General features: G+C 51.0%; 1 protein-coding gene across 1 annotated transcript; it reads right to left on the reverse strand.

Moving 5' to 3' along the window:
- Positions 1-11,642: 11,642 nt before the first annotated feature.
- SOX7 (SRY-box transcription factor 7) lies at positions 11,643-16,520 on the reverse strand. Its single transcript, XM_067556167.1, has 2 exons — positions 16,047-16,520; positions 11,643-14,541 (listed from the first exon to the last, which is right to left on the reverse strand). Exons 1-2 carry the CDS (start codon positions 16,270-16,272, stop codon positions 13,652-13,654), a joined length of 1,116 nt encoding a protein of 371 aa, XP_067412268.1. The 5' UTR covers positions 16,273-16,520; the 3' UTR covers positions 11,643-13,651.
- Between the last annotated feature and the right edge of the window lie 5,055 nt (positions 16,521-21,575).

A 21,575-nucleotide genomic window follows, 5' to 3' on the forward strand; every position in this document is an offset into this window, starting at 1 on the left:
AAAATGAGGCACAGAACGGTGAAGTGACCTGCCCAAGGTCACCCAGAAGGACAGTGGCAGGGCAGGGAATCAAATGTGCTCTGAAGAAATAACAAGTGGGGGCGGGGGCTGGTCCAGTGGGCTCAGGAAGGCACTCTACACACTGGGGCAACGTTTGTTGTGGTTGTTTTTTTTTAAATAAAGCATACAGCAAAGAAATCCCAAGGTAACAAAACACATCTTACCGTGCTCAGCTCTGACACAAAAGATCGAGATGCCACTTGCTCTGTTGGCACTGACTCTTATGGATGCAGATTTTTTTTTCTCCAGGCACTGTGAGCGAATTAGATCCACACCTGCGGTGAGGGCGTTTTGGTTTGTTTTACTTCCAGTAGCTTTGTGATCTCAGCAGGGAGCGGTGCATGAGAAAGATCAGCTCCCTACTTCAATGACCTGCGTGTTAATGGAAGGGGGGTGTGTCATGAGAAAAGCCTTGGACCAAAAATCTGTGGTCTGTACCCCATGGGAGTTTTGCCTGCGTAAAGACTGCAGGATTTGGCTCATTGTATTTAAACAAGATCCTCTTCTCTTGCACTACCAATAACTCCTCATTAAACTGAATTCATTTGGGAAAAACTAAACTACAAGTACTGTCCATCACTGATGCTGCTTGTTGGCTCTTTACTGAGCTTGGACAGTGAAACCAGACAGATCAGATTCAACTTGCCTGGTCTCCCCTCCTCACACAATGCGGCTGTGTCAGGATTGCGCAACCCCTTTTTTTAACCAAGACTAGCTGGTGGGAACTAAATTACTGGACGGCGACCCTTTAATAGAGGTGAGGGTCCTGAGGCGGTGTCCACACCTTTCACTCTTGATCCAACCCTAGTCTGCATTCGTCACAGTCAAGTATTTTGGTGCAAGATTGTGCAGCTCTTACGCACGTCAACGAGAATCTTGGGTGTGCAAAAAAAAATGCAGACTCAGGCTCTTTACCGCTCGGGGAGGTATTGGGCTGCCAGATCCCGTCTCATTCTATAACCAGCTGTGAAGAGTTTATAACACTTAGGGAAAAATAAATAAATTAACCTGCCTCAGCTTGCGCAACAGGTTCTCAGCCCAGGAGCAAATCGTTTTGGAAATGTAATTAAATTCTAATGAGGCACTTTTATTGTTGGGCCACCTGTCTCATGGGATTAACGCACAGTACTGCGTGTGGGGCTAATTGCTCTTTTGGCACTGGCTGACAAGGTCAAGGAAAGCAGTCATCACCTTTGGAACTTATGGCAGCAGAGATGAGCAACCAGGAAGGTCTAACTGGTTCTTTAAGCACTGCAAGTCCCTTATGTGAGTCAGTCCCATAGACAGGACTCCCTCCAAGTTTCCTTCAGGACTCTCATGGGGGGGGGAGGGTGGTTTTGCTCCTCGTCCTTGCAGAATAATCTGGGGCGAGCGGGAGTTGGCCCACAAACCCCGGGAATCCTTTGCAATCTGGGTAGATCTCAGGAGAGCTGGTGGGGGCCAGGGCCATCTGCACGGAGGCCTGTTACACAGAAAATAAATGCGACGCCCTGTCTCCCAGCTGCTCCCCAATCTTCTTGGCAGCATGGTTTCTATGAAGCAGCATGTCCATGTGTTCACCCTCCCCGCCCTGCGGGTTCAGAGTGCAGAGGGGAACCTGCCTTCAGAGTCATCAATGACTCATGCAGAGAATTTTTGCTGGGGTAAGTGGCGGGTGCTGCTCTGGAGAACGGCCATCTCCCGAGCATGCCCAGGCCTGCACCCTCTCTACCAGCAGATGCCAAGCCTCGCAGAGCAACCCAGAAGGGCCTTCCGCCGGGTTGGGGGGGGAGGGGAAGGCTGCTACACAGAAGGCACCTCCCCACCTTTTCTGCTCCCCCACCCACCTCCTTCATTTGCCGCCAGCTTGGCCCAGTGTCAGTTCAAAGGGAATGGCCCATTTATACTGTAACGCAGGTAGCAAAAAGAGAGATGAAATGAGCCACAAGCCTCCTCCTCCTCTTCCACTTGCTTTGTAGATTTTGGAGACCCTAGTGAAAGAAGTGATCGGGGCCCAGATCCAAACTCTCCGCGAAATCCTGCAGAGTGAGATCCAGACCACCTTCGAGATCCTGGAGCTGAGACTCCAGAAGAGGGCCCTGATCCTGAACCCTCCTCTGCCCTACCCCCCACCACCCCTTCTTGAAGAACGAGCAAAGAAGTCAACCAAAGCTCAGGAGCAGAAAAAGAAGAGGAAGTGAGGAGTTGCTGGTGTGCGCGGCACTGGGCTGGAATCCCTGACTGATGCCGAATAACTCCGGATTACGCTTTTCAGTCCTGAAGACCATACAACCGGCCCTGAGGTTTAAACACTCCATTCATAGCTTGATGTTGGCCTGTTTGGTCACATTGCCCTGGCTGGAAAGGCGAGGTAGCTAAACCTGGGCCTGCGTGACTGGTGAGCTATTCATGTGGGAGATGGAAGGGACCAGATGTTGCTTGCATGGCTCTGGGAGTGTGTTGAAGAACTTACTCCACCCTTGAGGCAGACCAAGAGACCCCTCTAATAAATGCCTGGCCTGACTCTCCTGTCATTCACACTGTCTTTAGATTCATCTTATTCCCCTGACTTTCCTGGAGCGTGGGCATCGGGAAACCCGCTGTCATCTCGTGCCTCTGGTTGGGCCTGGCCGTGTGACTTTGTGTGGGTCACTCCCTATTGCTAGGCCTCACGTTACCCGTTTGTAAAAGGATAATAACAACGCCCACCCCACGGGGGAGTCGTGAGGCCTAGCGCACTAACTCTGAGCCCCTCACAGAAAAGGGGAGCAAAGCATTAGCATTCCTCACTCCCACCGGTCTCCGTTTAGTCTCTAGAAGACTCAGGGCTGTTCAAATCTGCCTTCTCGGGGGGCACGGTGGGTCCTTGGCCATGACTCAGTATCGCTAACATGGGCGATTTTATCACGCTTCCAGCAGTGCTGGGCGCTCTGACTCGTCTCATGAAACCTGAAGAAAGGCCCTGCGGCACGAATGTTCCCATGTTCAAAATGGCCGCCCCCCCCATTACTGTCAATGGGGCCAAAGCCAGCAAGATGGGCACCATTTCCCTACGGTCTATCTGCACGTGGAGGCGAGGCTGCCCTCCACAGAGCTGGCCGCCACCTCCCACTCTTGGCAGTTGGACTGAAGCCATATGCACAGGCAAAATGGCTGCCCCGCTGCGGTTCAGGGGCCTGGACCGGACACAGGGTGTGTGAGGTGCAGCAGAGACACTGTGACGGGGGATGGGGGAGTGAGGGGGAGCAGGAAGCAGATTTAGAAGCTGCAGGGGAGCCGTGGGGGGGCCACGAGGGACAGGAGGGAGGCTGAATGAATGAACGAATGAATCAAAGCTCAGCGAGGCAGACGTCATTCTACACAGCGTACGTGGGCTGCACTGAGGCATGGAGACACGCCTTTGGTCACCCAGCCGGGTGGCAGAGCTGGGATTCCGGACTCCTGCTGTAACCTGCGTACCAAACTCCTCCCATTGTTCATTTGGATAAAATGTTCTCCTGTCCATCAGTACCAGAAACAAATCTGAACTCCACCACAACGGAGCTCTCGGCAGACAAGTCATCCGCATTGTAACAGGCTCCGTTCACCTGGCGCTGTCTGACACCCAAGAAAACGACGATATAAGGGGCCCTAGAGAATCAAATGTCTCTTCTCCCCAAGAGCTGATCCCTCTGGGTCTGGGCTTAGGGACATTAGAGGCCCAATCCAAAGCCTGCTGTGGTCGGTGAGCGTGTTTGCACTGTCCTCAACAGGTTTTGGATTGGAATGTAACTAGGCAGAGAGGAGAAACTCATCTTGCTACTGCCCGAATTGTACGTGAGCTGTGGCTAACGCGAGGACGTCCCTCCACTGGAGTGTAAATCTAGCACTTTTCACCTGCAGGGAATTCACAGGAAAACGGTACAAACATTTTTGAGATCTCAGAGCAGGAAGATCTGAGTGAAAAACAGAGATTTTAGGGCCAGGCAAAAGACGCGTTAAGAAGGGAGTGATTGCCACGCTGCTTTTTAGGGAACCCTCACCTTCCCTGGACGTACGCTCCCAACAGCCAGCTGGACAGGAAGGGGGGCCAGAACCTGCCATCTCATTGCTGTTTGGTCTCAGACATTTTTTTGGTCAACAGCCTCTTCTGCCGCCTGGGATCCTAGGGAAGGAGCAGTCAGAAATCTGACTAACCCCGTCACGTGAGCAGGTTTCCTTCCTGAGCGCACAGAAAGCTTCTGATGTTTTGTTAGCGCTGAAGCTCTTGGGGCTGAATGACATGCCAGGCGCAAGGGCTCCTGCAAATTAAAGCAAACAACAACATGTCAGGGCTGCCCTGGGCCAGGGAGTGTCTCTCGGAGGTGGTGCCTTGGCTGTGCTTCGTGTGGTGTGCGTGTGTAAATAGGCTGCAGGCAGTTCCAAGCGCAAGCAGGATTCTTTGCAAACCCTGATTCTTCCCCGCAAATACTCCATCCAGCAGTTTGAGTGCGATTCAGCAGCAATGCACCTGACCGCAGATGTCCCCCCCGCACCCCAGATCCACAGAACTCCCACACACACGCCCGGGATGGTGTCCCCGGAGATGGGCTCCCCAAGCTCTTGATGGATGGAGAATGCTGTGGAGCTGCCCCTCTCTCCTCCCCCTTAGTTCAAGGCCGTTTAATTGCTTTTCCTCTGGCTCCTCGCTGTGCCCCACCACCGGCAGACCTCTGGCCCCCAGGGTGAAGTTGTGTTGAACTGCTCCACCTGCCCACCAAAGACAGGCTTCCCAGATCACTGTTACGATCTTATACCACTTCCCAGCACAGCGCTATACAACTGAAAACACTTCGGGTGAAATCCCGGCTCCACTGACGTAAACAACAACCTTCCCACTGACTCAAGTGGGGCCGGGATTTCTCCCTTTCTGCACAGGCCAATGCAGAAGGAATCAGGCGACTGGATTCTGTCCCCAGCTCTGCAATGACTTGGTTATACGACCTCAGGCTGCTCAGTGCCCCTCGGCTTCCCTGCCTGTGCGGTAGGAGTAAGGAGGCTGCAAACCTCTGCAAAGCACGTTGAGATCAGGATTCGGAGCCTGAAGGACTGTCTGCGGAAAGGGCTTTGCCTCACGAGCTGTTTTGTCGATGACACCGAGGCCCTTCACTGCGCACACACCAACCGGCTAGGAAGAAAGTCATTTCACAGCCCTGCAGGAATAGCATAAGCTTCCCTGGCTTTCCCCGGCACTGGCTTGTTCTGGATCCCAGCCCGCCTGTGTAAAAGAGGGAGATGCAACACAAAAGGCTAAATTACAAACAGCCCGGACTGGTGTCCACAGATTTCTAGAGAAATTATGGCAATTGCCTACTGAATTGGATGCCAGTTGGTGCCATTCCCTCTCTACCCACCAGCTGGCTCCTCCTGATTAACACCCCCCAGAAAGGAGTTCCCCACTCACCATCCCACAATGCTTCTGCCACCCACCCTCTCCTTGCTTAATAGTTACCGAGCTCCTTGATCTCAGAGATTGGCCTGAAGCCCATTTCCAGCCCTGGATTTGGGTTGGGATCAGAGTTCGCCGCCTAAACCTTGGATATCTGGGAAAGTTCCCATTGGAATCTGGATTTCAAACCCTTAATCTGGAGTGATCAGATTGGAGTATTTGTTTCACCCCATTATAAAGGGATTGGGGGCAGATCACGCTCTCCAGTAACATGGGGATCAATCCAGATTACCTGAACTGACTTCAGGGAAGTTACTCCAGTTTTATACCAGAGTAACTGAGAGCAAAATCTGGCCCATTGCATTCAGATCCTGGCTCCTGGTCTGCCCCCACCTCTGCTTCATAGCAACCACCTTTAACCCTGTGTCTTTAGCTGCCAGGCATGAGGGAGGGGGGCCCACCATTTGCACGTTTCAAGCAGCGCCTTCCCCCCTTGGCACCCAGCTCCCGCTTTGTGTCTGTGGTCTTGTTTTCATTGGTCCCGCGGCTCCATCTTTTCCACCCAGCCCCAGGGGAGTTGAGAGCGAGCTGGAAGGCTTGGGCGCTGCAGAATTGCAGGCAGGGAGAAGTTATTTTTTCTTGACACAAACAGCCAGGCTTTCCCTCAGCCCTTCGCTTGAATCGTGAAGGTAGGACCAGGACTCATAACATCCGGCAGGAGGGGGCCGGTGTTATCAGGCAGGAAACACTCAGCTCTGGACACATCCTCCCCGCGCTCCCTGCAGCAGAAGCAGCTCCCATTGGCAGCGCGCAACAGGAAAAGACTCAGCAGCTTGTCTCATTCCCTCCTCTCCACCAAGGGAAGGTCTGAGCCTGCTGTCCTAACAGGGGGGGAAAATGCTCAGCAAGCAGACTGGGAGCGCTCCTGGAGCAAGGGCTTGCTGGGTCGAAATGGGACACGTACAGGTGACCCCACAAACGAAAGAGAGAGAAGATCTTCCTGTTACAAGCTTCATTCCACCAGCAGCAGCAAGACTCCGCTCCTAGGAAAAGGCGAAAACAATCCCACTCTGGTCACAGCATTCACCAGGGCCAATAAGCAGGGCGCTTGGCTGGGACTCGGAAGATCAGGAGGGGTCTCCCCCCAGCACCACCCCTGACTTACTGTGTAGCCTTAGGCAAGTCCCTTCATCTCGCGATTGCCCCACCTGTAATATGGGGACAGTGCTAGTGACACTCTGTTGTAAAGCGCTTTGAGCTCTATGTACCCTGGGAGGGATTGTATATGGGGCAGCTAACCCAGCCTGCCGCCCATGCAGCTGCAGCTAAACTGCTAATTTTTTTTAGCACGAGTAAATCTACCTCAGCTGAAAACTACACCTCCAGCTCCAGGGTAGACACACCTATATTAAGAGACAATCCCTCCCCACAGAGCTTAGCATAAGGGTATGTCTGCACTACGGGGACTATACTGGCATAGCTATGGCTGGCGTATAGACAGTATAGATGCAGCCTGCACCAACAGAAGGGTTTTTTTTCACACCCCTGACCAATGTAGCTATGCCAACACAATTTTTCTGTGTAGACCAGGCTTCAATAGACAACATGGGCAAAGGAATCAATCTTAATCCCATTTTATAGATGAGGAAACTGAGGCACAGAGAGGTTAAGTGACTTGCCCGGGGTTACCCAGGGAGCCTGTGGCAGCACCGGGAAATGAACCCAGTTCTCCTTGACCACAAGACCACACCTTCTTTTCACATGTTAGGACCACCACCTTACACCAATGAGAGAGATCCTCTCCCACCTTTGGGGACATTGTCTGTGCATGACTGATTTTGCTATCCATGCTGGCACTGATTCTTGCAAATCCCTCTCTTTTTGGGACAAATGGTCATCCCCGCTCTTCTCCAGTTAAGCATACTGGGGTTCCACTGAAAAGATCTACCCCAATTTGGGATTCAGCTGGCAACCCAGCACAGGGTGCTTCTGAACTGTTATGCCCCATTTAGAATCTAGTGTCCTTGGGAGGGACTGTGTCATATCCAGCACCAAACACATAGGATGAGAGTGAGTGAGGACATTTTACATCAGCTGAGCCCATGGACAGGGCTCAATAAATGACACTAACATGTCTAGGTGAAATCTCACTCAACCGTCTCTCCTCTGACATCTCCGGCAGAATGATAGCTGGACAGATGTCAATCAAAGAGTCACAGAAAAGCGGAGGCGCCCCTTTCCCATTGTAGCTGAGTTAAGACATATTCAGGTTAATCGATGCTGGGCTCAGTGACTGAAGAGAATCACCACCTGTTCCATGAATTTAAAGGAAATCGGTTCCCCAGGGAGGCCAGGAGCATGACACACACTAACTCCCAGACGGACTGAATTCCCGGGCTATCCGGGAAGGGTGAGGTCATGATTGCTCACAATTACTAACATTGCAGCTTGTACCATAAAAGTAGTGGCCATAGCTTGAATCTAGTGTGGAAAACTGCTACCCTGCTGGTTAAAACAGTGGGCTTGGAGACCCGAGGAATTGGCCTAAGTGACTTTTTTAATTCTCCTCCCTGGATCTATGCTGAAAACACCAGTACAGACTGGTTTTGAATAACCCTGGGCTCATTTTCATTTTAACTTCCCGCCCTGTACAACCTGGAGGAGACGACCAATGCATCTTAGAAGGAGGAGTTGGAGAATTATTCCCAGTCAGGTGCAAAGACAATGCCTCACCCTGCATAGGTCTGGGGAGAGTGGCCAACCGCTGCAGGAGAAAGAAATAAGCGCTTAGGGCATCGATGCAGAACGAGTTACATTCTGATCCCATTTCTGGGCACATGTACAGGTTGCAAAAGCCACCACCACAATAGATTCATACTGGGCTCTCCCTGGTATTGGCAGCAGAGACGCCAATGACTGAACGGACCTAGACACGGAAATATGTTCTTTACCACTTGCTATGGCTATATTTATTTATTTTTCGGTAGCTCCTGCCCCCATCTGAGATTGGAGTCCTGCTCTGCTACGTGCTGTACCTACACATACTGAGAGATAGACAGCCCCAGGCCCAAAGAGCTGAAATGGTCCCTGTAGGTCTGATTTAAGAAAGATCATTGGAGAACTGAGTGGGAGGCTACCATTTGTTCATGCCCTCTTTGGTGAGTAAATAGGGCAGTGTGCCAGGGCTGCCATTCGGGGACCATTCAAGTCCTGGATCTAAAAACAAATTCCCAAGAAAGATAATTTTGCAAAGTTAGCTACACAGGATGAAAACAGAGAAATCAGTTTTGCTGCGGTTAACACCACTTTCTCAGGAACTGGGTTGATCACCACTTTCTCCACTACAGAAACCATCCCAGGGAGCAGGTTCTAATCTGGAAGCAAATTTCCCCAGAGCTTCATCGTTCAGATTCAGATCCAAATTCCCCCCAAATCCAAGGTTTTGGATTCAGCCCAGCTCTGCTCCTGCCAAGTGGAGTGTGTGGGTGACACATGCTGCTTTTGCTCATGTGATTCCGTTTTAAATAAGTGGGGACGAAGTTTTCCCTTCCACAACTCCACAGAAGGCAGTGGCATTGAACCAGAGATTAATCTAGCTTCCGCCCTGCAAGATGGATAGAAGGCCTTAAAAAAACACAAGTTACAGCTGAAGAACAATAGGTGAAATGCAGTGGCTGTGATTTTTCTGAACTGCTGAGCACCCACTGCTCCAGGTGCTGTTCCAGGGCACCCCTGAGAATTAGACCCAATCGCTGCATTACATACGACCATAATGTAATAAATGGTTATAAATGACTCATGACGAGCCAGAATAACAAGAGCTTCGTTGGTTTGTTACAAGCCCCAAACTGTAATTTCCTTACAAGGCTTCGGTGCATGTTTGTTGTTTGCATAGTTACTGGGCTGTGAGATTGAGTCGTTATGATAAAAGAGCGGTTTGCATCCTTGCACCCACTAGAGTTCTGGACTGCCGTCAGGGGGCACTGCCAGACTTACCTCCTTAGACAAGTCCACTCCCAGCAGAGGCCCATGGCAACATGCTCCTGGATGGTCATTACAAGATGTCTTTGCAGGAAACAAGATTCTGTCTATGAGATGAGAGGTGAAAACAGGCTACTTTTTTACTATTAAAAAGATTGCAAGCTGTTTGGGACAGGGAATGTGTCTATGGCCGTGCTTTGAGCCCCTAGTTCAGTGAGGCTGAATACCGATGGGGGTAGGGGTAATACTATAACCATCCCTGCTTAATCTGGCAGCCGAGTTTAAATCCACAATCTCCAGATCTAAATGCATGAGTCCTCACTACTTCAGCTGAAAGGCTACAGGTAGGATTTTCTAAAGCACTTAAAATGACTTACAAGTAAAAGCCCCTTTGCCTTGCAGTGGGACTGCTCCGGTGGGATTTGCAGAAGCACCGATCAGACCTAGGAATGGAAGCCATATTGCGAGTCGATGGAACGTGTGCTTTGAAAATCTCACCCTAACTTTGGCATTTTGAATGTGGCATCCCCTTATCTTCACCAGGAGCTGAAGAGAACGCCCGACCCAAAGAAGCCCCAAACGTTGGCACATTCGAAATCTAAATCCAGCTTTAATCTTGCAGCTGGAGTTCATTTCCTAGCTACGCTATGAATTTGGAATCTAGTCCACATTTGCTAGATGGAGATTTCCTTTGATGGCTTTGCCCCTGTTGTGCTTTGAAGTCAACCCCATAATCTGAGGGGCAGCCTGGTATTGCGGCTGAAGCATGGAAATAGGAGAACGGAGACATGGGACCTAGTACTGACTCTGCTCCTGCCTCACTATGTGACATTGGGCAAATTACTTAACTCTTCCTTGCCTCGGTTTCCCCGCTGGTAAAATGGGGTTAGTAATATCGACTATGCAGGAATGTTGTGAGGGTTAGTTCATTCATGGTCGCAAAACATCTTAAACGCACAAAGTGCTACATATGGCATAGTTCCCGCCACGGAATTGGAGCGTAGGATCTTAGTTCCATAATACCCGTCAAAACTCACTTGAACAATACAGACGCAGCCTAGATACAGGCATGTGTATACTGAGGAACAGAAACAAAAGACGACGCTGCGCTAGCGAGAGATGGATTTCTATGTAGCTTTACTTAGGGTCTGTCACCCATCTGAGCTTGTAGTATAAATATTAGGGCATCATGCGAACGTTTAGTCTGTAGCATATAAAGCCGGTGAAATTGATTAGTTTGGCTTTCCCCCTCCCCCAAGAGTCCCTCCTCTCAAAATACATAGGCACTGATCACGAGATATCTCGGAAAATCGGCTTCTGCCCCAGGCCTCATGGATGCGTACGAGTCCATGGACCCAGTCTCAAAGTCCTTACAAGACAAAGCTTCAATTAAAGTTTGGGTGAATGGGGGGTAGTTTTGGCTTGCAGAACCAAGTCCGCCATAAGGCTAAACTCTCATCCGTTACACCATTTGCCTGGAGAGGAATCTGAATTTGTCTGTACAACTCGTCACTCACTATGGTTCAGAGTTACAACCTATCCAGGTTACAGCCATGATTTTTTAAAGTCCTTTCTTTCACATCTTGTTACATTTAACCCACGGCTTCACTTTTTGATACTATTTGTCCTGATTCCCAGTTACACCACGGCCCGTTTACATCACTCTGGCAACGTAAAGAGGGCTCAGAAGGGGTGTAAATGTTTAGTGTAAAGGGTCCTTAGTGTAAATAAGAATCATGCCATATTGACTCATATGATACTCAGCAAAACAGTCCACATATTTTGCAATCCACTTCTGCTCCCAAGTCAATGGCAAACTCCCCATTAACTTCAGCAGTCCCCCAAAATCATGCCTAGATTGGATCCTGCAATCCTTGCCCACACAAAACTCCAGCTGACACTGAAGGATGCTTTGGACAAGCAAGGAATGCACAGTCAGGTAAAGAGACCGTCATTCCACTGATACATCGGGAAGGGTAAAGATATTTAAATTATGACTTAAATTAGTCCCGTGTAAAAGTATTACACAATTTGTAAAGATAGCTACAGGACTTTTTTTTTATATATATATATATATATATATATATATATATAAAAAAAACTGATTTAGAAAAGCTAGAAATAAAAACCAAAACCCCAGTGCAGCATGGAACAAAATAAATGTTTCCCCTTTAAAAAGTTTTGCCCATAACTACAGCAATCTAAACGATAACAGTCATTGTATAAAAACATATTTATTTAAATTAAATATTTTATGCAAACTCATATCTACACGCATTCAGAATGCAGCAGAGTCACACAAAAAACAATGGAAGGTATTAGCTTAAAACCTGGGAAGTTGTGTTTTTTAAGTATTATTTGCAATTAATTACACATTCCGATTGAACCCAGAAAATCATAACCACACTACTAACTAATCATAACCAAATGTCATACAGTAATGCTAAGATTAATCATGTTATATAACAGATTTAAAATAAAATTTCATCGTTATGAAAAAAGAGCAAAAACTCCAGCAATACAAAATCTGTAGGGGAAATAATGGAACATACAAATCAATGTACAGCTTTATTACAAGCAATAACATACTGAAGGAAAGAAGAATGGGCATTTCATTGCTAAACATGAAGTATTTGCTTTCAAATGATGCTTGATACCAATGCGTCTGCTCCATATCATCTCTTTTCCAAAGTGCTCATCAGAATAAATTCTTTCTAGCTGTGGCTGTGGGTAGAGGGGACAGGCTGGGATATTAAAGTCACTCGTATGATCTCTGAGGTTCTTGGCCTTCAGAGTAGCTGTTACGAAAGCCACAAGTATGTCTATGTATATGGAACCAACTTACTCGGACAGGGACCGATTCTGCAGCCATTGAGCTCAGTGAAAGCAGGATCAGTGAAACTCTGGGGAGAAGTCAAGCTGAATTTTACAGAGTGGGCAAAATTCAGCTTCAAACAGAAATTTGGCTGCAGCCTTAACGCTGGAGCAGCTAGAGGTTCTCACAATCCCATGTTGTGTCACCTCACTGCAGTTCCAGTTATTGTGAACCCCCTCGCACAGTAAAGTTGGTCAGGAGAGCTAGGAGATGGGAATGACATCAGGGTTCCACCCTGGGCCAGATCCTTCCCTTCTTTGGCTCTTATCTTTCCTTCCTTACACTCTCAGGATGCCCACTGAAAAGTTTCGGGAGCCAAAGGAGCACAGAGCAGGGCTGTGCGCGCAACAGATTAGATTAGACGCCTTTGTGGACACAGGACCCAGTGCACTGCTGGCTTTACAGACTGCGAGTCCAGTGACTTCACCAGAGTTGCATTCCTTATGCTCGTGCACACTCAAAAACTCCCAGCCACTTCAGTGAAACTTTTGAGTCCACAGGGACCGCAAGACCAGGCCAACAGAAAACACACCCAGCTAGGAATGAAAGCCACCCAGCTGTCTTTGGTTAAAGCTCTTCACGGAGGGTATGAACAGGATATTTATCATCACCTGATCACACTTTCTCTGAACAGCAATAGCCGCTTGAGACAGCCACCATCTGAGCCAGTCCTGAAACCACATTACCGAACACTTGACAGTTTGAGCTAAAACGCCAGGCTCTGGACCTAGGGGTGGTAACAGAGCCACACCATTGGGGGCAGAAGGCAGCACACACTGACCAGAGGGTTACATGCGCCTTTGCCAGATCTTTGTTTTCCCTCCATCCCTACCACAACTTCACAGAGCTAAATGGAACAAGACACAGGGACTGATTTTTCAGAGGCACTGAGAATCTGCAGCCCCCATGGGTTCCAGCTGGGGTGGGGGGTGCTCTGGCCCTGATCCTCGAAGGTATTTAGCTCCTAACTTCTTGGATGTTAGGAGCCAAGCCTCAGTGCCACCAAAAAACCAGACCCATAATCCAAAGATTTGTCATGCTGAGAAAATAAACTGGTAGGAGGATCTTAGTCAGTGACCAGCCGGCTCGGAAAAGGGACTTGAGCACAGACCTTTTCTGAAGCAGGATATCAAATACCTTTTGAAGTAGGTTACTCAATATTTATGCCAGTGGATGTCTGATAAGCAAAATCCATTACCTAGGACAGAAGGAGGCCTCCAAATCTGTTTCAGTTCAGACTGGGCGACCCTGAGGAGAGTGGTGTCCACCAGTTGTTGTGTACACGGAACAACGCCGATAATACTGTAGTGTCTGTCCTCAGCCAGTCCACAGGCCCTGTTCCCTCCGGCCTAGGAAACGCTGTAGTTGTTGTAGTAGGTAGCAGTGGCATCTGCTAGGACGGAGATGAGGCTGGTCTCTGTGGAGTGCGAGCCCCCTGCAACCTGAGACACCTGGACGTGTCCATTGATTATCACCCCACTGGGGTCTGCGTGGCTGGGCGTGTTGAGATACTGGTCGAACTCATTGCGGTCCATCTCCCCCAAAAGTTCCGCTTGGCTCAGCTGGTCCAGGCTGTCGAAGCCGGGGTGCTCGGGGGGCGGTGAGAGCTGACCAAGGTGGGCATGGAGGCTGGGGGGGTGGAAGGCTGGCGTGTAGTAGGAGGGAGGAGGAGGGCAGCTGGAGATTGGGGGTAACATGGAGGTGCTGGGTTGGGGGATGGACATGGGGCCAAGGGGATGATGGTTACACTGGAGGGGGCTGGCTGAGTATTCTGGAGAGTAAGAGGCCCCAGTCATATGGGGGTGGTGATGCTCCTCCGGGCAGGGAGAGGAGAAGAAGCTCTGCTCAGGGTCTATCACATCCAAAGGGGACATCTCAGGTGGGGTGGGCAGCCCATAGGGGTAGGAGTCAATGTTGGTGCTGCTGTTGCTGCTGGCCTGGGCCTCCCTGTAGCCCCTGATGCTCTGCAATACCGGGCCAGGTGAGTACTCACCCTGCCCCTCCTTCTCACCCACCGTCCTGCCGCAGATCCGCTTCTCCGGCACCGAGTTCTGATCCCTGGAGAGGTTCCCCAGCAGAAAGCCCGGGTCCACCCGCTTGCAGATCCGCTTGACCTGTTTCTTCCTCCTGGGCCGGTATTTGTAGTTGGGGTAATCTTGCATGTGCTGCACCCTCAGTCTTTCCGCCTCCTCCACGTAGGGCCTCTTCTGGGAAGGGGTCAGCGATTTCCAGGACTTGCCTGCAACAAGAAAGAAACAAAAATCCCCTTAGAATCCACAGCTGAGGAGCCTGCGCTGTGCATGGAGGCCAAGTTTTCCTGAGCACCCAAAGAGCCGGCTGGGACCGAGGGGCAGACCATAGTCCGACCGAACACAGCGGCAAAACAACCAGTGAGTCCAGTGGAACTGGGGCCTGGCCTCAATACAGGAATATGGCCATACAAAACGTTGGGTTGGGGGGATTGTATGACTCCTACTGAGTGGGACATCCCCAGGCTAGTAAAAAATTAAGAGGTTGGGGTGGAAGAGACATGTCACCCTCTCTGCAGCAGTTGCACCCGGGCTCCAATACAGAGCTCTCTGTCACTTGCATTCTCTTCTACCTTTAATCAGTTGCTCACAGACTGGGCAGTCGGCAGCTAAATTACAGGATTGCCCAAACTGCGGAGAAGGCGCCTTGTTTTTGTAATTCGACCAAACAAGAGTTTTCGTGTTTGCCACCACCCGCTGCTGGGAAGTCTGAACCCTGCTGAGATTTGATTTCCCTACTCCCAGGGATCAGCAACCGTCCACACATTTCCCTAGACTAGAGCCCAGTAAAGACACCCGGAGCTGGGACCTGATCCTGCAAGCTCCCAGGGATAGAAAAGCCGGGGAGTACAGGAGCTGTGCCATGAATTCTCAGCATGGCCTGCAAAAAAGTGCAAATCACCTGGTGCCCGCTGGATTCCCAGAGTTTGAACATAAATAAAATAACCTAAAATAAAGGACTGGCGGAGGTGTGCAAAGCCCAAGGGGAAGGATGGAAATAATCCGCCCATTCCCCCAATGCAAGTGGGGGAGTTGAGGACTGAACGCATTTAGAGATGCTACATTTTAAAAACAAAACACACCTTGCTGGGGGGGGAATTACACCTTTGGAAACAAACAAACCCTGACAATAAATGGCTGTTGGTCAGTTTGGTCAGTTTTGGTTGGATCATTTCCCCCCCTCCCATCACAAAACGGTGAATTGGAGAAAAGAAAAAGACAAATCACGGATTTGGATGTAATGAAAATAAATGATCGCGCTGAAGATATTTTCCCCGGACCAGGAAACGTCTCTTCGTGAATCTACTAAGGACGGCGGCCGATTTGAGAGTTGGCCAAACGACTGCCCCGGGACAAGGGAAACCCAGACACCAGCCCGAGAGGAACTTCGGGAAAACTTCTCCCCCGGCCACGCTGGTTTCCACGTGAATGCGAACCCGCCCGCTGAGCGCGTGTGGACACGAACCGGCCCCCAGCCGCCGATCCGAAGCCGAGAGAACGAGCCGGGGGCCGGCTTTCTACCGCCGGGGGAGAGGCGAGCAGAGCAGAGCAGGGCTGGCGGGGCGCCGGAGAGAGAAGAGCCGAGCGGAGCGGAGCGGCGGCTCCGCAGCACGCCCGGCTGCGAACACCTGCTCCGCTTAGACCGGGAGGACCGTGGGGGCGTCCCTCGCCTGCCGGGGAAGGGGCTCCGGGCCGGCCGGGGCCCGCGGCTCACCGAGCATCTTGCTGAGCTCCGCGTTGTGCAGGTCCGGGTTCTGCACCGCCAGCCGCTTCCGCTCGTCCTTGGCCCAGACCATGAAGGCGTTCATGGGGCGGCGGATGCGGGGCTCCGAGCCCTTCTCCCCCGCCGGGCAGCGCGGGGCGGCCGGCGGCAGCTCCCCCTCCAGCGCCGGGCAGGCCAGGCTCTCGGCCCACGGGTAGGAGGCCAGCAGCGAAGCCATGGCCCGGAGCGGGCGCCCGGTGCAGCGGGAGCCGGGCTGGGGGGGGGGGGGCCCTGGCCGAGCTGCGCCCCGCCGCCCGGCCTCGCTATTTATGGGCTCCGCCGAGCAGCTTCCTCCAATGACACCCCAGGTGCCGGCCGGCGGCTCCTCCTCGTTTGCAAACTCCGGCCGGGAAACTTGGCCCCGCCGCCCGCCCCCTCTGCGAGCTGGGGTCCCCGGGGGGGGGGCTCAGCCGGCCCCCCGCAGCGAGCCATGGCCACGAGGGGGGGGGGGGGGCGGATCTGGGCGAGGGTCTCACGCCACCTGTCAGCCCCGGGCCCCGGGGCAAGTGCCGCGTCCCCGGCGCCCCGCGGGGGGGAGGCGGAGCGGCGGGGAAGCAGCCGAGCCTCGGGGGTGGGACGGGAAATAGCCCCGGGATCGGAGCTGCCCCCCCCGCCGGCGCCCGGCTGCACCAGCGCGGGCCCGGCTTGCACTGAGCTGGGTGCACACACACACACACTTTGTATTTGCACACACGTGTACAGGTGCACACCCCCCCGCAGGCACGCACGGAAAATAGCGCGGGCCTGGTTTGTATTTGCACACACCTGTACAGGTGCATACACACACACACGCACGCAGACACACACACACACCGGCGGGGGAAGGCGGCACATGCACCCCACCGCCCCCTGCGGTTCTCTCTCCTCCAGGGACCCCGCGGCCCCTCCCCGCGAAGCGGATACATAGCATCCGCCCGACTTTCCAGACGGGGAAACTGAGGCACAAGGAAGCGACGTTGACTTGCCCGAGGCTGCGGGGCAAAACCAGCCCCCAGGGGCCCACCTCGGGGAGGCGGCCTGGGTGGGTGTTGCCCGCCCAGGCACCGGCTCGCCCAAGCAACACCCAGCCTCCCGCTATGCCTGCGGAGGCTCCGAGGCCCTCGCACCAAAGACACACGCTGCTCCCCCCCCCCAGCCGAGATCTGTCCCCCTTCGCCTCTCCCGGTAGCTACGAGCCAGCCGCTGCCCTTCGCCCCCAGCGGAGCCAGGCGGGGGGGATTTGGTCCCGGGTGTTCTGCACCCCCAGCGCCTGCTTCCAGCACCACCCGCTGGCAACCCCCCCCCCCCAGGGGGGTGTAAAGTTTAACACACCGTGCACACGATGGTGATTACACAAAATAACCCCCCCCCCGGTTCCTCATCGCAGGTGCTGCTTGTCAAGAAGAGAAACCGGGATGATCTTAAAGAATGTTTGTTTGGTAAGTTTCAGCCAGAAGTGCCGGGGTTTAAATCCCCCCCATATCCGCAAAACGCCCCAGAGCCAGAGATGCCCCCGCCAGCGGCAAGCAAACCCGGCCTGCCCCGGAACAGTGTCAGGAGAAATACAAGAAAGCGAGTCTGCCCCCACTGCAACGGTGCTAGACAGGCCCCGGATTCCGGTATGAGTCTGACCCCCGGCCATGGCTCACAGCACTGCCCCGGCTCCGTGTGAACGCTTGTAGATTTCCTATTGGTGCTGCCAGTCAGCCAGCGGGCCAGGAGCCGGGAAGGCATTTCCTTCAGCTGGGTGCTAGCAGCGTTCAGCGGCTGGAGCCTTTCGCTGATCGCCCTGGACTGACAGAAAGAGTTGGAATAAGACCCAGGCGAGGCGGACCGTCCGCAGACACCGCGATTTTAAACACGTGTCGCCGTTTCTACTGATGCTTGGCCCGATTAAAGGTGATCTCAAGCGGTGTTTGTAAACGTGTACGGTGCAGGACCAAGCTCCGGCTCAGTTCCATGCTCCTTCTGACACGCCCTTTTATCCAACCCGAACTCATTTCAAGTGGTTAAACTAAGAATTTTATCTCGGCGACTTTGGGGGCAGGAGTGCTAGAGAAATGTTGTTCTAATACCCTGCAAGAGCGACTGCCTCTCCAAGCCTCTCTCAGCAACAGAAACAAAATTAAAACTGGGGGGAAACAACATTTTCCAAGGGAAACTGATTACATCTAGTTATTTACACGTGGGTTTGATCTGAGTCTCCTTATCTGAGAACACAACAGGAAGGCAACTTCTATTAAATCTCAAAGGCACAGGAGATTTCCCTAATCTCAAGCCAGTTTTTTTATATTCCTTAACTATGTCCTTGATTTTTTTTTTTAATTCCCCTAATCTGCGTTTTGGAGTTCTGTTCTAGAAGACATAGCTGCAGCACACTTCTGGGGAGGAACCCGAAATGTGCAGAGTGCAACGCAGGGTATTGATTGTATTCTCAATTCAAATATGCCCTGCCCTCATTTCCCAGCCTGTCAGGCCACCGTATACATTACTATTGAGGAACTGCACAATTGCAATCTAACAGGCAATGTGCACAGGCATCATTGATGCAGTTTGCACACTGCAGTTTCTACAGCCGTCTTGATCTGAGCTGCATCAGTTTTTATAGGAGAGGATCAGGAACCAGTAGGAAAGGTATAGATAATGGGACAGAAAATATAATGTTACTATATAAATCCATGGTATTCCCTCACCTTGAATACGGCATGCAGTTCTGGCCACTCCATCTTAAAGATACATTAGAATTGGAAAAAGTACAGAGAAAGGCAACAAAAATGATTAGAAGCAGGGAACAGCTTCTGTGGGAGCAGAAATTAAAAAGACAGACTGTTCAGCTAGAAAAAAAGACGAGCCAGGAAATAGGATAGAGATGTATAAAGTCATGATGTGGAGAAAGCATTATTTACCCCTTCACCTAAACACAAGAATTAATGGGCAGCAGGCTTAAAACGAACATATTTCATCACACACTGCCGTCAACCTGTGGTACTCCTTGCCTGGGGATATTGTGAAGGCCAAAAGTATAACTGGCTTCAAAAAATAATGAGATACGTTTCCATCAATGGCTACTAGTCAGGATGGCCAGGGGCACAACCCCATGCTCTGGGTGTCCCTAAACTTCCAACTGCCAGAAGCTGGGACTGGATACATTTCCCAGTTCTGCTCATTCCTTCTGAAGCAACTGGCCACTGGCCGAAGAGAGGACACTGGACTAGATGGACCACTGATCTGACGCAGTATGGCCATGCTTATGTTCTAACTTGAAACCAGCAACATCCAGAAGAGGATAGTGAATTGTAGCAAAAGGGCTTCTACGTCAATTTCAGAGACAATTCACCACCTGCCTTTCCAACAGATAACCCGCAGAGCCTGCAACCTCCAGCCGGGCATGTTACATCTGTGTGGTGTGGTTGGCACATAGTTCGCCTGCGCTGTCATCACACTCCTCCATGCACAAGGAGCTCGAAGGGAGTAGCCAAAATGCCTCTGCTCTTATTGCAGGGACCCACCTCTCAGAAGTGGCTTGACTGACTGAGCCCTTGCTGGATTAAATCAAGTGCAGGACATTGGACATGCTCCTGCCCTCTGCCCCAAACATTGTAAAAAAGGCAGGAGCATTTTTGCTAAGTCTAAACATTTAAACGACAGAAACCATCGCAAACGTACTTTATTCTACAGGCTAATTTGTGATGGGTGGGACTCAGCCTTGGCCTGACTGCTCCCTTTGAGGTCAATGGCCTACTCTGTTCCTACTGAAGTCAGTGGAAACAGAGGCTGGAAAACCCTTGCCTCGAGCTGTTTGATTGGGCTGCTTAAGAGAGTTGACGTCACAGTGCAGCGGGACACGCCTGCTGCATTTATCTATCACCTACGGAGTACTAGGTTAGCCTTTCTGGGAGATGCTGCTGATTGATCTTTTGAAATTGTCAGGGTGCAAAACGCCTGTCTTGCTGTTCTTTTCTATAGAGAGTTGTTCTTTTCTTTTCTAGAAATCAATCTAACAGAATATCACTTCTACGTTTGCCACCTGGGATGCTAAAAAATTATTTTGGGTCATATAAAATGTCGCCTTAAAAAACTATTAATTTCCTTTAAGACCTCCTCCCACCATACCCAAACGACTGGTATCCATCTGATGGCGATAATTATGTAATGCTTGTTCTCAGGGCTTGCCCGAAGTAAAATTTCACACTGCAGGATAGAGTGTCTAGCAGATAACAAGACACTGGACTGGGACTCAGGATGCCTGGGTTCAATTTTGGCTCTTACAGGTTGCTTCCTCACCTGTACAATGGGGATAACGCTCCCCTCCCTCACAGCAGTAATGGATTGATCCTCGCAATACTGATTGTCAGGGGCTGAAATACCCCGGTGGCAAGGGTCATACATGTAGATATATCTAGGTTTGTACAGTGCCTGGCACAGTGGGGTCCTGGTCCATGATGGGAACTCCTAGGTGCTATGATAATACCAAAGAATAAATACTACAAAGCTTTGGAATTTCTTCCCCAGTCAACAGGGATTGGATCTTCCTCTATGTCTCTACCATAGTTTAGGGGCTTCTCCAGTGAAATTAAGAATAAAGAAAAAACATTGCATCTCTGAATTTTTTTTGTCTGACATTTTGATTGCACCCTGTTTAAACCTGTCCCGTAGGAAGGTTTAACTTCCTGAGTTACATCAAGGCAACTATGGCCCCGTGAAAATGGCACCTCCCACTGTGACCATGTCAGTATAATCTGTAGCAGTCTGGAAAGCCACCACCATATTTTAATACCTACCTCCTGGATTCTGGTGCAGCTCCTAGAAGTAGCTGAGACCTGGGCAGAACCACAGTTCATTCACAGTTCTGACTGCAGGGAGATTATTGCAAGATATTTTAAACTGTGGATTAGTACATACAATATAAAATATGCTTAGTCCATTTTTACTCACCTATCGTCTGAAAGACGAAACTCCCCTGGGAATAAGAGGAGGCCTGCAATTATGGGGATTAAGGAGCTGAAGCAAAGCCCACTGAAGTCAGTTGAAAGACTCCCATCAACTTCAATGGGCTTTTGGATCAGGCCCTAAAACTCTTGTTCTTTATTATCTGTTTTAGAGAAGCACGTAAAGGCCCCAACCAAGATTGGGAGTTCAGTGTGCTAGGTGCTGTACATGCACTTACTAAGAAAAGTCCCTGCCCCAAAGAGCTTACACCCTAACTAGACAAGACCGAACATCTACACAGCAATTTTTCAGCCTTGCAACCCTGAACCAGCTGACCCAGGCCAGTAACAGCTGTGCCACGGAGCTTTTATTCCCATGTAGATGTATGTACCCAATGTAATTTACTCTCACTGCCTGTGCCAGGCTGCCACAGAGTCAGAGCTTGAACACAGACCTCCTGGGCCCCAGTTCAGTGCCCTCAGCCCCAGAAAACCCGTACTCCTCTAAGCATTTCCCTGAAAGCAGGGACTCTCGGCTGTGGTCCCAAACCCTGGGATTTTAGTTTGTAAATTG

The sequence above is a fragment of the Emydura macquarii genome, unplaced genomic scaffold, assembly GCF_026122565.2.
Source record: "Emydura macquarii macquarii isolate MOO-44397 ecotype Brisbane River unplaced genomic scaffold, CSIRO-AGI_Emac_v2 contig_1676, whole genome shotgun sequence".
Lineage (NCBI taxonomy): Eukaryota > Metazoa > Chordata > Testudines > Chelidae > Emydura > Emydura macquarii.

What these genes read in the sequence shown, in the direction of transcription:
- SOX7 (XM_067556167.1), bottom strand. Translation starts at nt 16,272, where the DNA reads ATGGCTTCGCTGCTGGCCTCCTACCCGTGGGCCGAGAGCCTGGCCTGC. An exon ending in GGAGCTCAGCAAGATGCTCG is followed by an intron (nt 14,542 to 16,046) that starts GTGAGCCGCGGG and finishes TTCTTGTTGCAG; the next exon opens with GCAAGTCCTGGAAATCGCTG.